At 55.9% G+C, this 12,095-nt stretch overlaps 3 protein-coding genes across 17 annotated transcripts in view; 1 reads left to right on the forward strand and 2 right to left on the reverse strand.

The window, feature by feature from the left end:
* NUMA1 (nuclear mitotic apparatus protein 1) overlaps positions 1 to 4,977 on the forward strand; it is an 80,729-nt gene extending 75,752 nt beyond the window's left edge. For all 11 annotated transcript variants that reach the window (XM_017948716.3, XM_009186841.3, XM_003910352.4 and 8 more), the window contains 7 exons: positions 424 to 670; positions 1,579 to 1,807; positions 2,470 to 2,606; positions 3,012 to 3,188; positions 3,491 to 3,607; positions 3,733 to 3,954; positions 4,305 to 4,977. In XM_017948716.3, coding sequence (XP_017804205.1) covers positions 424 to 670; positions 1,579 to 1,807; positions 2,470 to 2,606; positions 3,012 to 3,188; positions 3,491 to 3,607; positions 3,733 to 3,954; positions 4,305 to 4,316 — 1,141 coding nt within the window. In that variant the 3' untranslated portion in view covers positions 4,317 to 4,977. The remainder of the gene's footprint in view (positions 1 to 423; positions 671 to 1,578; positions 1,808 to 2,469; positions 2,607 to 3,011; positions 3,189 to 3,490; positions 3,608 to 3,732; positions 3,955 to 4,304) is intronic.
* A 667-nt stretch (positions 4,978 to 5,644) lies between these two features.
* Positions 5,645 to 10,275, reverse strand: IL18BP (interleukin 18 binding protein). 4 transcript variants are annotated; one of them, XM_009186821.2, is made up of 6 exons: positions 9,203 to 10,275; positions 8,231 to 8,315; positions 7,643 to 7,846; positions 6,874 to 6,997; positions 6,644 to 6,791; positions 5,645 to 6,412 (listed from the first exon to the last, which is right to left on the reverse strand). In XM_009186821.2, exons 2-6 carry the CDS (start codon positions 8,250 to 8,252, stop codon positions 6,287 to 6,289), a joined length of 624 nt encoding a protein of 207 aa, XP_009185085.1. In that variant the 5' UTR covers positions 8,253 to 8,315; positions 9,203 to 10,275; the 3' UTR covers positions 5,645 to 6,286. The 4 variants fall into 4 exon arrangements, with proteins under 4 accessions (XP_009185085.1, XP_031509086.1, XP_009185086.1 ...); XM_031653226.1 differs by having other exon boundaries at positions 8,853 to 10,275; XM_009186822.2 differs by having other exon boundaries at positions 8,564 to 10,275.
* A 348-nt stretch (positions 10,276 to 10,623) lies between these two features.
* Positions 10,624 to 12,095, reverse strand: part of RNF121 (ring finger protein 121) — a 68,401-nt gene continuing 66,929 nt past the window's right edge. For both annotated transcript variants that reach the window (XM_003910354.3, XM_031653225.1), the window contains one exon: positions 10,624 to 12,053. In XM_003910354.3, coding sequence (XP_003910403.1) covers positions 11,933 to 12,053 — 121 coding nt within the window. In that variant the 3' untranslated portion in view covers positions 10,624 to 11,932. The remainder of the gene's footprint in view (positions 12,054 to 12,095) is intronic.

Raw genomic sequence — 12,095 nt, forward strand, 5'->3', positions numbered from 1 at the left:
TGTTCAGGAAGCTTGGTGATTGGGCTTCCCAAGCAGGACAACATAGAATTATGCCCATGTTCATGGTTTGGGGGCCTGAGTGGCAGGTGCTCGTATTCACTGAAATGGGAGATGAAGGAGGAAGAACAGAGAAGTGGGCTTAGATTGGGACGTGTTTGCTGTGGAGCAGCCATGGGCATCTGGTGAGGATGGGACATCTGGGTCTGGGCATTGCCACTATGAGGAGGTATTAGGAGAAGCCAGGGGAGTGGACTGAAGGGAAGGCCCAGGTCAAGGGCTTTCCTTGGTACCTCTGAAAATTCCGAGAGATGGGCTGCTTGACCTCATCTGCTTATAGTATGGGAAATGGTCACTTTGGAAAAGGGCTGGACAAAATGCCTTCTAGCCCAAAGGACTGTACCTCAGCAGGTTTCCTTTCCATAGCAAGCTGCCTCGTACCCAGCCAGACGGCACCAGCGTCCCTGGAGAACCAGCCTCACCTATCTCCCAGCGCCTGCCCCCCAAGGTAGAATCCCTGGAGAGTCTCTACTTCACTCCCATCCCTGCTCGGAGTCAGGCCCCCCTGGAGAGCAGCCTGGACTCCCTGGGAGATGTCTTCCTGGACTCAGGTCGTAAGACCCGCTCTGCTCGTCGGCGCACCACACAGATCATCAACATCACCATGACCAAGGTCAGGCTGTCGGGACAGGGGCTGCAGGGCAGCAATTCCCACTTCCTCTCAAGGGCGTCTTTGCATTGGACACTCAGTCAGGAGCAGGCAGGGATGAGCAGCCAGTCCATGTTACAGTGGGAAAGCTGAGGTCTTAAAAAGGGCAGTGACTTGGTTAGGGGCACTTCTGAAGAAAAGGGCAGGGCTGGGATTAGATCCCTGCCTCCTGACTAAGGCTAGTGTTCTCTCCATGTGTAGCACTGAGCCTGTGCAGGGTGAAGGGAGAGAACATGGTGAAGCTGCAGCCCATCCAGTGCCTCCCAGCATGCCCCATGCAGCTGAGAGGCATTGTTGCTGCCCAGTGGACTGCCTGCCAGGCTGTGGGCCCTTGCCTTTGTTTCCACATCTTGAAGGAGAGGTTTGGGAGGAGGGGAGAGGGGCCCCGGTACAGCAGGGAGGACCTGTGTGTGCAGGGTTTCCCCTGCTACCAAGAAGTTGGGGAAGTTGTAGAAAATGGTAAGGGCCCTGGAAGCTTGGACTGAGGGACAGCAGAGGCTGTGGGATAAGCCTGACTAGTCAGGAGACAGCTCTGATACTTCCTAGCAGTGTGATTTGGGGCTAGTCACTTCATTTCTTTGCACTTCACCTCTAAAATGGGCCGATAAACACTCTGCATTCCCTCCCTCAAAGCATTATGAATAGACTCCATGAAAAAAATGCATAGAAAAGAGTCTTGACAACATCAGCACCACCTTGTGAGGGCTTCTGTCAACAAGGCCCATTTCTTGCAGACACACGTTAAGGGCCTTTGCAAAGCTGTTGGGAATGCATGGATGTGCCGTGGGATCTGAGGGCTTTGGGAGGGAATGGGGGCCTTCTGTATAGTGCCAGGGCCCACCCCATTGCAACAGATTCACTCTCTCTTCCAGAAGCTAGATGTGGAAGAGCCAGACAGCGCCAACTCATCCTTCTATAGCACGCGGTCTGCTCCGGCTTCCCAGGCTAGCCTGCGAGCCACCTCCTCTACTCAGTCTCTAGCTCGCCTGAGTTCTCCCGATTATGGCAACTCAGCCCTGCTCAGCTTGCCTGGCTACCGCCCCACCACTCGCAGTTCTGCTCGTCGCTCCCAGGCCGGGGTGTCCAGTGGGGCCCCTCCAGGTGAGGGGACTACAGGGACTTACTATACCCCAAAATTAGAATGGAAGGTGGATCGTGGCACAGGGAAAAGAGGAAAGCTTTTTAAAAATCCAAGGCTGGCCTCCTTGCTACCGTCCACCTCCACCTGCCCCTCCTTCCTGCAGCCTCAGGGCCTTCCTTACCTGCCCATCTAGGGGCTGGCTGTGTTAGGGGCACTCTTAGCCAGAGTTAAGGGCCTGGGATTCCCAGCACAATTGTGACACTTAGCTGTGGGGAGTCCTCCATGCCCTTAGGTGGTGATGGGCTGCTGGAAAGGCCAGACTGGCCAGACTCTTCTTGGAAGCTCTTGTCCTTTGGGCACCAGAGAGCCCCTGGGAATCAATTCCTGGTCCTTAATTTGTTCCTCTGGGTGTTGGGCACCAAGCCTTGGCTGGTGAATAAGATGTAGTAGCAGCCTCTGCGTGTGACCTCTTCTGCCCTCTCCAAGGAGAAGGCGGTGAGCAAGCCCCTAGGATAGAAATAGTCTGTGTGCCATACTCCTGCATCTGCGGCACTGAATCAGATTGGTGTGCTGGGCTTCAAGTTTATGGGGTAGGTGGCAGCAAAGGCTGGCAAGATGCCAGGGCCAGCAGGCAACCTGCTGACTCCGGGCTCATTTGTTCCCACCTCCCTGCCATCCACAGGAAGGAACAGCTTCTACATGGGCACTTGCCAGGATGAGCCTGAGCAGCTGGATGACTGGAACCGCATTGCAGAGCTGCAGCAGCGCAATCGAGTGTGCCCCCCACACCTGAAGACCTGCTATCCCCTGGAGTCCAGGGTGAGCCCTGGGGTCACTGTGCAGGGCCTCCCATCCCTGTCCTCCCTTAGAATCCCACCTGCTGATCTAGCCTGAGCACTAGAGCCCTGGATCGCTGACTGGCCAAGGACGGAGAGGGTGACCTTCTCATGCTTCCAGGCAGAACAGACAGCAGGGAAGGTGCTTAGGAGTGAAGTCCCTGGGGATGAGCAGGAGCTCGGAGAGGAATCTGGTCGGGACTGCACTGCTTGTGGCCATTTGCCCGGGGTATAGGTAGAAAGCAGAACAGGAAGGGAGGCCTCGTGAGAGGTAGGAAGGGTCCGCCTACCCTAAATGGCGGGCAAGTGCAGAGTTCTGGGACAGCCCCAGGTCCTGCTCCATCTCCACACAGCTACGGTCCACTGACTGCCTCTTCCACCCATGCAGCCTTCCCTGAGCCTGGGCACCATCACAGATGAGGAGATGAAAACTGGAGATCCCCAGGAGACCCTGCGCCGAGCCAGCATGCAGCCAATCCAGATAGCCGAGGGCACTGGCATCACCACCCGGCAGCAGCGCAAACGGGTCTCCTTAGAGCCCCACCAGGGCCCTGGAACTCCTGAGGTAGGCTTCTGGGTGTTGCTCCAGCATTGTGCCCAGGTCAGGCCCAGCTCACCAAGGACTAAAGGGAGCCTTCCCTCTCTCCCCTTCTCCTTCCCTCACTTCCCCTTCTCCTTCCCTGTCTCCAAGGGTCTAACCCATGGATGGGGACTGTTGGGAAGGGAAGCCTCTGGCCCAGAGTTGGGTAGGGGAGCAGGTTGCACAAGTTGACTTACAAGGTCCACTCAGCTCTAAGAGGACAAGACACTTGGCTTCAGATGTGACGACTCTTGCTACTGTCTGCCTAACTGTCCTGTTCCCCATAGTCTAAGAAGGCCACCAGCTGTTTCCCACGCCCCATGACTCCCCGAGACCGACATGAAGGGCGCAAACAGAGCGCTACTGAGGCCCAGAAGAAAGCGGCTCCAGCTTCAACTAAACAGGTGAGGCTGGGGCTGAAGGGGGATGAAGCGACGCCCTGGCAGGACCTTGCTGGCAGAGTGTCACACAGCAGGCTGGCCTGGGAGGGCAGCATTGGGTCTCCCGGTCTGACAGCCCTTCCTTGCAGGCTGACCGGCGCCAGTCGATGGCCTTCAGCATCCTCAACACACCCAAGAAGCTAGGGAACAGCCTGCTGCGGCGGGGAGCCTCAAAGAAGGCCCTGTCCAAGGCTTCCCCCAACACTCGCAGTGGAACCCGCCGTTCTCCACGCATCGCCACCACTACAGCCAGCGCCGCCACTGCTGCTGCCATTGCTGCCACCACTGCCACCCCTCGAGCCAAGGGCAAGGTAGAGGCCACTGGCAGGATGGGGGAGGGGAACCTGATGAGAGCATGGGCACCCCCTAGACCGCCCCACGGAGTAGCATCCAAGACAGGCCCACGCCAGGCTGCAGGAGGGTGCAGGGTAAGAGGTGTCGCTGTCGTGGTAGCTACTCGTTACCAAGGAGAGAAGACAGATGGCCCCATTCTTATGGAGAGCACCCAGAGCTGCTCAGGCACAGCCAGCACCTGATAACCCCGGGGCTCACAAGGGAGGGGATCCAGATGGGGGCGTGAGAGCAGGAAGAGGTCTTCCGAACCTGTGGGTGCAGGCTGGCATTCCAAGTTCTCATCTGGCCTTGTGACTGTCTCTTTCAGGCAAAGCACTAAAGGGCCAGTACCAGTGAGTGGCCCCACCTGTGTCGCTGATGCTGACCTCACCTGGTCCTCCTTCTACTGTCCCTCTCAGTGCCTTCTCTCAGCTCCCAGGCCAACAGTAGCCAAACCCCTAGAGACAGTGATGCCTGCCCGCACCCTGACCTGGTCCCTGGACCTTCACTGGCAACTTCTCAGAGCTGGCCCAGGAGGCCTGGAGCATGGACAGTGTGGGCGCTCTCCCTACCTTGCCTCCTTTTTTCTTAAAGCAAAGTCACTTCTCCATCACAACCAGATTTGAGGCTGGTTTTGATGGCTGGGTCCTTGGGCCTGGCCAGTCTTCCTCTTAGCCTCTGGATCTAGAAGGGACCATAAGAGGAGTAGGCCCTGGTTCCTGCTCTCCTGGAGGCTGGGCCTAGCAGGGGCCCTCACTCTTGAAGTCCAGGACTGGGTCTGACCTGGTGGGAGCACCTGCCAGAGGATGCTCTTTCCCAGGACGATGGGCCTGTGTCTCAGGAGTGGGGTTGGGGGACAGCCTTCAGCGGCAGCTCACACCCTACCTTCCCCAGACTTGCACTGGGGTGGGATTTGGAGTGATGGGAAGGTTTTTAAGGGCCGGGGATGGATCTTTTCTAAATGTTATTACTTGTAAATAAAGTCTATTTTTCTCCCGTGAGTACTGAATTGCTTTGATCTATGTGGGAAAAGGAGGGGAAATCTAGGCTCTTTGGAGCCTACCTTGTCCCCACTGAGTCTTTCAGACCACCTCCTTTCTCTCATCCCTTTTCCTGGAGGCGCATCTTTCCAGGCTCTTCCCAGTCTCCATTACTGGCCTCTGCTCCTGGGGAGCATTATGGGCTGTTCTCTCTTCTTTTTCAAGAGCCTGTGTTCCCCTGAAGCAGGTTTTTTTTTTGTTTTGTTTTTGAGACGGAGTCTCGCTCTGTCACCCAGGCTGGAGTGCAGTGGCCGGATCTCTGGAGTGCAGTGGCCGGATCTCTGCTCACTGCAAGCTCCGCCTCCCGGGTTTACGCCATTCTCCTGGCTCAGCCTCCCGAGTAGCTGGGACTACAGGCACCCGCCACCTCGCCCGGCTAGTTTTTTGTATTTTTTAGTAGAGACGGGGTTTCACCGTGTTAGCCAGGATGGTCTCGATCTCCTGACCTCGTGATCCGCCCGTCTCGGCCTCCCAAAGTGCTGGGATTACAGGCTTGAGCCACCGCGCCCGGCCTGAAGCAGGTTTTGTCTTTAGCTTCTGTGTGGCAGTCCCTCTCTCCCATACTCCCTCCTGGGACACGCAAAGTTCCTGCGAGTGGAACTGAAGCCTAAATGAACAGATGTCAGGATGCCTCTATTGAATAATCCTTTATGAGGACCCATGTGGGGATGACACAGATACAGTGTGGAGCCGAAGCAGCCACTGCCCCCATCCCTTCCCTGGATCAGTCCATTAGAGTGAAGGAAAACAACAAAAAAACATACAGCAAGAAGACATGAAGCCTGCAGAATGTGGCCAGAGCTGAACAAGGGTAACTTCATTGAAGAGGTGGCGTTTCAACCAGGCTTCAGAGTTCCCCTGCTGGGATGGTGAGGAAGACGGGACTAAATGAGCAGAGACATGGGAGTGGGAGCTGTCTGGGGAAAGCAAGAATAGTTGGAGGCGTCCGGAAAGTCATGTGGGAAATGTAGGTAGGGCCCTGGAGTGCAAGGCTAAGGCATCAACAGTCTTGGTGGTTTCTGAGCAGTAGAGCAGTGTGAGGAGTAGGACATTAGGAAAGCTAATGGGTAGGTAGAGAGAAAATGGCAGGAGGAGGAGGAGGCATTATTATAAGGAGGCTGCGATTTTCCAGGTAGGTGGGAATGGAGTTGGAATTTGGTGAGAGAAGGGACCCAAAGCAGAGGAGGAGGGGGTGCGTTGCTCGCCCACACAGCCTGCAGGCAGTCAGGGACTGTTCACTTCAGGTAGACGGGTAGGACCCAGGCTCTGGTCAAGGTCGTGCTGCTGCTGGCCCTGTGCTGAGTCTTAACCCTGCTGCTGTGGGCTGCTGTGGCCCTGTGCTGTGGCTGGAGGGCAGGGCTTCTTGGGTGGGGGGCAAGGTTGTCCTCAGCCCAGCCTAGGGAAGTGAAGGCAGACAAGGATCAGGCCAAGGAAACAAGGGACATCTCATCACTTTGCCCCAGGCCACGCCTCCCCTGCCCAAGACCCAAGTTCCTTTTTGTCTGGCTGACCTTGAGGAATGCTGGGCATTAGTTTAGAGGCTGCTCTGGCAGAGCCCACCCTTTCCTCCCCACATATGGAAGAAGAGCTCCTCCTATTGCTGGAGGCCTCTCCTTGGGCTCCTCACCCAGAGCTGGGCCAGGATGACGTGACGCTGGACAACCTGTTCGGGGTCCATGAGCACACAGGAGAAGTTGGTGCTGTGCAGCGCAGGGGTCAGCTGCTCCAGCACCAAGGCCTTGTACAGCCGCGTACCTGTGCTCCCATGTTCCCGGCTGGAGCAAAGGGGAAGGAAAGGTCATGAGAGGGCCGCCGAAAAGGCCGCCTTCCCACCCACCTGGCTGCTGCGACCCTCACCTGGTGCTCCCCTCCCACAGCTGGCCTGGGAGGTGCTCAATGAAGGAACCATTGCCCAGCCAGTAGAGCATGCTGAAGTTGGGGAAGCGGCTGCAGGCCGTACAGGATAAGGTCAGCGTTCCATCTAGGGACACAGGCAGTAGTTAGCCCTTCCAAAGAGCAGGCCATTCCCCTGCCCTGCCCTGCTGTGCCCTCCCTGCTAGCTCCCCTCAGTCCCCATGAATCTGGAACCTAGAGAACTGCTCTGCACACCACCCAGGTGGGAACGTCTGTTAAAGGGGAAGTGCAGTTGTCTCTGAGAGGCCCTAGCCCTAAACATGGGGGAATGTGAGGAAGGGTCCTTGGTTCACGTGATGACTCCTCTTCTGAACCTGTCTCCTCAGGATGACCTTTTCTAGTGCCCAGCCTCGGTGACTTGGGAACCCAGGTGACAGAGGCAGTGCTGGATGGCTACTGCTCCTCTGAGATGGCCAGAGGCCCGCAGGCTCTGGGTGGCGGGGCTGGCCTTGGAGTTCACTGCAACCAAGGCTCTGGGAGGTCTGTGACCATTACTTATGTCTTGAGTTCTCTGTCCTACTTCATAGGGAGCATCTTGGGAGCTGTGCTAAGCCTGCACCCATGACAGTGGGTTGGGGAGGGAGAATGGTGCATGCTCAGTCCAGCTGGCCCAGCTGGTGGTGCATGGCAGAAGGGGGCTGGCACTCAGGAGTCAACCCGACCCTGGGAACCTCTGTGCCCATAGCCCACCCTTGACCACTGTGCTTCTTACTCAGTGGCACTTCCACCTCTGGCCAGGTCACTTCCAATGCTGGACACTGCTTAGCTGCTGGGAACACTGGGGGCTGGCAGGGGCAGGGGTCCTTTGTGCTTCTAGATGAGACAGTGGCAGCTGTGGTGGTCTGCGAGACAGGTGTGGCTCTGACCAGAAGAGTGATGATGTGGGCACACAGCAGGACCCACAAGAAGCTGAGGTCTGAGGAAAGGACAGTCACAGGTCAGCGGCTGGGCTGCCTGGGAGCGCTCAGCATCCTGGCTCATATCTGGACTGGAGACAGAGTGGGCTGCCCGGGTAAGGATGTAACTCCAGCCCAGAGATGTCTGGGCTCTAGCCAGGGAATCAGAGTGGGAAGAGGAGTCCCTCAGCACCCACCCCTTCAGCCCCTTATTGAATAGAGTACAGAGGAGCTTTAGAATGGAGCCAGAGCCACAGCATTCGCCCAGGTTCTTAAAGCAGCAGCACCAGGTTTGTTGGGTGGTGTTTGCCTTGGGTTGTGAAGGCTCCTGGTTAGCCCATTGCTCCATTCTGTTCATAGACCTCACCCTACCCCTCCTGCCCATGCGTAGCCCCAAGGCCTACCTGGTGTCCAGTTGTGTCTCATGGTCACGATGCATGTGTCAGGAGCTGGTGAGCTGGCTCTTTATCTGTGACAATGGCCTCTTCTCTGGTGAAAGGTGGGGGAGGAGAATGGTAAACCACTCCCGCTTTTTCTCAGTAGCTGGCTTTTCCTCCCGTAGCATAGCCTGGAGCTCTTTCAGCACTCAGAAACAGAGCTGGGGGGTCATCAAGTGACAATCTTTCCCCACGCCAGCTCTCAGGACCACAAATGGTTATAAGATGCTTACCTAGTCCAATCTTACCCCTTCATTAGGGAAAGCAAAATTGAGACCCAAAGAGAGAATATGGACTCACCCAGTCACACAGGGAGGCAGTGCTCTCTCCAGCACCAGAGCTGCTTCTGGGAAGGGCAGGATGCCGAGCAAGCCTTCTGGGAAAGCACTGCCCCCATCCTCTATTTCACTTTCACTTTTTAACCAGAGAATCCTGAGCAGCTGTTACACCTCTGCTTTAGCCAAAGTTCAGTGGCCAGAAACCTTCAGTTCTTGGGACCCCTACTCTCCAGATACCAGACTGGGATCTCTAACCTACCCCCACGCCACCCCCAGGGTCACTAGGTGTGAACTAGGTAAGAGTCTCTCACAGATCAATTCTGCCCCATCCAAGTGTCAGGACTTTGGTGTTCACCTCCCCTCTTCACAGCCAGGTCTTTGTTTCCATATGAACAGGCATCTGCTTCCTCCTTCACCTTCACACTAATATTCAAGGGGACAACTTTCCTAGGCACTGGGGACCCCAAGTTGGACCATTTCAGGCTCAATGCCATACCAGCCCATCCACATCCTGGCCTTTCCCAGGCTCCCCACTCCCCCAGCCACCAGCCCCAAGGTCGGCTGCAACTCCCAGCACCCACCATCACACCCTCCGTCTCTCATCCTAGCCCCTCTGGCCAGAGCTACAGGTCTAGGTTCACTAGTAGTTCCAGACTCCTACCTGGCTTCCGAGAGGTCCTGAAGAAGCTTCCTTTCCAGAAGCTCCCCTCTAGGAGCTCCAAGACTCAAGTTAGCTGTGTCTAGCTGCATGTACACCCACCACAGGAAATACACCGAGCGCACTTCCCCCTTGTCTGTAGAACTCTCACGGCCAACCCAGGAACTGGTACACAAGCTCGAGAGCCAACCCTAACAGGAGGGAAGGGCGGGCACTTCCCAGGGAAAAGGCGGACTGGTTCAGCACTGGCTCCGGCAACAGAGGCTACACCAGAATATGAATCTGGTCACTGATGGGACAAATGGTGCTGGGGCTGCGGGAGGGCCAGGTTTCAGGGTGAGGCGTGTGAGGAACCTAGGATGCTAAATCTAAGGAGGTTTCCTCTCAGGGTCATGCAGTTATCCATGGAAGCAGAAAGACCAGGGCTGGGTGATCCAATGTGCATGCATACATTAAGTGTGGACAGGAGCTGCACGTCTGAGGTTTGTGACTCCTGTGATCAGGAGGGTGCAAGGGCTGGTGACAGAGCCAGGGAGGCCCACAGATGGAACTGGGTTTGGTGGATGCATCAGGAACACAGTCAGCTGTGATCTCAAGTTTCTTGTAGAAAAACCAGATTCATATTCCTAATTTAGACATAGGAGACTACAAGTCACATCCTTCTTCTCTAGGTATCCAGTTCACGTTTTTCCTCCTCTCAATTCCCCCCCCTACCTCTTGCCCCAGGGGCTTCTAGCACGTAAGATGCAGGGGAAATTCCTCCCAGGAACACCAGCATCTCCAGGAATTAGGTCAGGAGGCAAGGCTGCCTGGGGTTTCTGAGAGACACAGTCCAGTGGGGGATGGTAGGAAGAGACAAGAGGACTCTGCCTTTAGTGGAACCAAGGCCAGAGTTGGGCCAAGGGGAGGTCAAGGGACTCAGGACTGTTACACATGAAAAGAGCTTTGGACAGCCTGGCCTCGGCTTCTCACCTGAGCCTGACATGGGGGTGGGGGAAAAAAGTGAAAGGGTGATCCCTGGGTCCTTTGACCAGCCCCATTCCCCTCTCTGAGGAGGGGAGCAGCCCCACAGGTGGCATAAGCAGCAGGGTACCACGGGAAGCCACAGCTGGGGAAGAGAAGCCGAGGTTGAGTATGGCCCTAAGGAAGGCAAGTGGTGGCAGGACACTGGCCTCAGGCAGTGAGAACATAGAGCAACCTCAGTCTGAAAGCAGGCCCAGTGATGCCCCAGGCCCCCTTAGGCCACAGGACAGGAGCCTGGCATTCCACCACTCCTAGGGATGTCGGCAGGGGAACAGCCAGGAACAGCAGAAAGGCAGGCCCAACCATCCCCAGACCCTCAGGTCTCAGATGGGGGTTAGCAAAGGCAAGACACCCCTGGAGACCCCAAGGAAAGAGGTGGGAAGAAGAAAGCAAGATAAATGTTCAGCTTTCCAACCCAGCTCATGGAGCTTTATTCAGACGGGAGTGACAACATCCTGCTTGGTTCTTGCTGCCCTTGAAGGAGCAGGCCCTACTGGGTCATATTCCCTAGAAACCCAATGCCAAAGGCTCATGTTTGACCTCCCACTTTATTCAAGTCGCCTAGTACTAGGGCTGGGGCCTTCCTAGAAGCCCCCTCTCAGAACCTGTACTCACTTGGGCCTTATCCCTCTACCCACCCACCACTCTTGTTGGCAGGCCCAGGGAGGACCCATGAATGACAAAAATCATGTAGGGATATTCCCTGGACTGGGAATCCCCTGCCAGCTTCAAGGGCATATCATCTGACACAGGGAGAAGTTGACATCTGTCATATTCTTCTGCATCACGTGCACACACACACAGACACACACACATGCATACGCACTCTTAGGCTTTCAAGAAAGAAGTGATGTGGCAGAGTGACCGCTGGCACGTGTCACCACTCCACTGAAGGATCCACTGAAGAATGAGCTTGCACAAGGGGCCGTCAGTCATGGCTGCCAACAATTGCCCCACAGCCCAACTATATGACCTCTATTCTTGGCTGACCACAGCCCTGCCCACGGGCAAGTATCCATGGTGCTGATTCTTCCAGTTGTCCCAAAACAAATCTTCAATGAATTCTGAGGCCCCAAGGCTTCCCTTGTTGGACAAGTCACTGATAAGGTTCCATGCCTCAACCGGCCTATAGCTCCTGGACAGGGGGAGACAGAGTCAGACACAACACCTGTCCTGTTGTCCCAGACAGTGGGGGAGGGAGGACACTTGGGGCCTCAGTGCTCACCCGTGGCACCAGCCTGAGTACATTAGCTCTTCTATACTAAGTGCACCAGGCTTGAGCCCCACACAGGGAAGAAGGGAATGGGTGGGCTGAGGTCTTCAGCTACCTGGGAGCCCAGCAGTGTTCTCGGCCAGAGATGAGAAGGCTCCTTTAAACCAAAAATGTCAAGGCTGTGCCCCCACCCTGCTTAGGCAGGGAGGTTGAAGCCTGGAGGGGGGCAATTCCTATGCTCCACAATTAAAAAAAAAAAAAAGTTTTTAAAATATATTCATCAAAATAGTTTTCTTTTAAAAAGCCCCCCACTGCTGATAGCCCCACTGGCTGGGTCTCCATCATAACCCTCCCCAGTCCGACACAACCGGAGGGGTCCTGAGTGGCCCAAGCGCCCCTTTGAGTCTTTCCCACCCAGGAGGTCTTTGTGGGCAGGGAGGAGAGTGCCCTGAGCTCCACGGCGTGTGGGGTGGGTTCTCCACTGATGCTCTTCATCACTATTCCAGGCCCAGAATGTAGTTGATGCCTTGGACTAGGCCAATGATGACAGGCTGCCAGGCTACCAAGTATCGAAGCCAGTCCAGCAGTTGCCCATACATGACGTGAGGCCTCTCCCAGCTGTCAGTGTGTTAAAGAAAAGAGGCTCTGTGCAAGAGCTGC

The sequence above is a fragment of the Papio anubis genome, chromosome 12 (genome assembly GCF_008728515.1).
Source record: "Papio anubis isolate 15944 chromosome 12, Panubis1.0, whole genome shotgun sequence".
NCBI lineage: Eukaryota > Metazoa > Chordata > Mammalia > Primates > Cercopithecidae > Papio > Papio anubis.

Bases quoted from the DNA above. Each gene is read 5' to 3' on its own strand.
- IL18BP (XM_009186821.2), bottom strand. From the start codon at position 8,252: ATGAGACACAACTGGACACCAG. The intron at 7,847-8,230 runs GTAGGCCTTGGG...TCCTTTCCTCAG, and splicing joins GAGACACAACTGGACACCAG to ACCTCAGCTTCTTGTGGGTC. The intron at 6,413-6,643 runs GTGAGGAGCCCA...TCACTTCCCTAG, and splicing joins TCATCCTGGCCCAGCTCTGG to GCTGGGCTGAGGACAACCTT.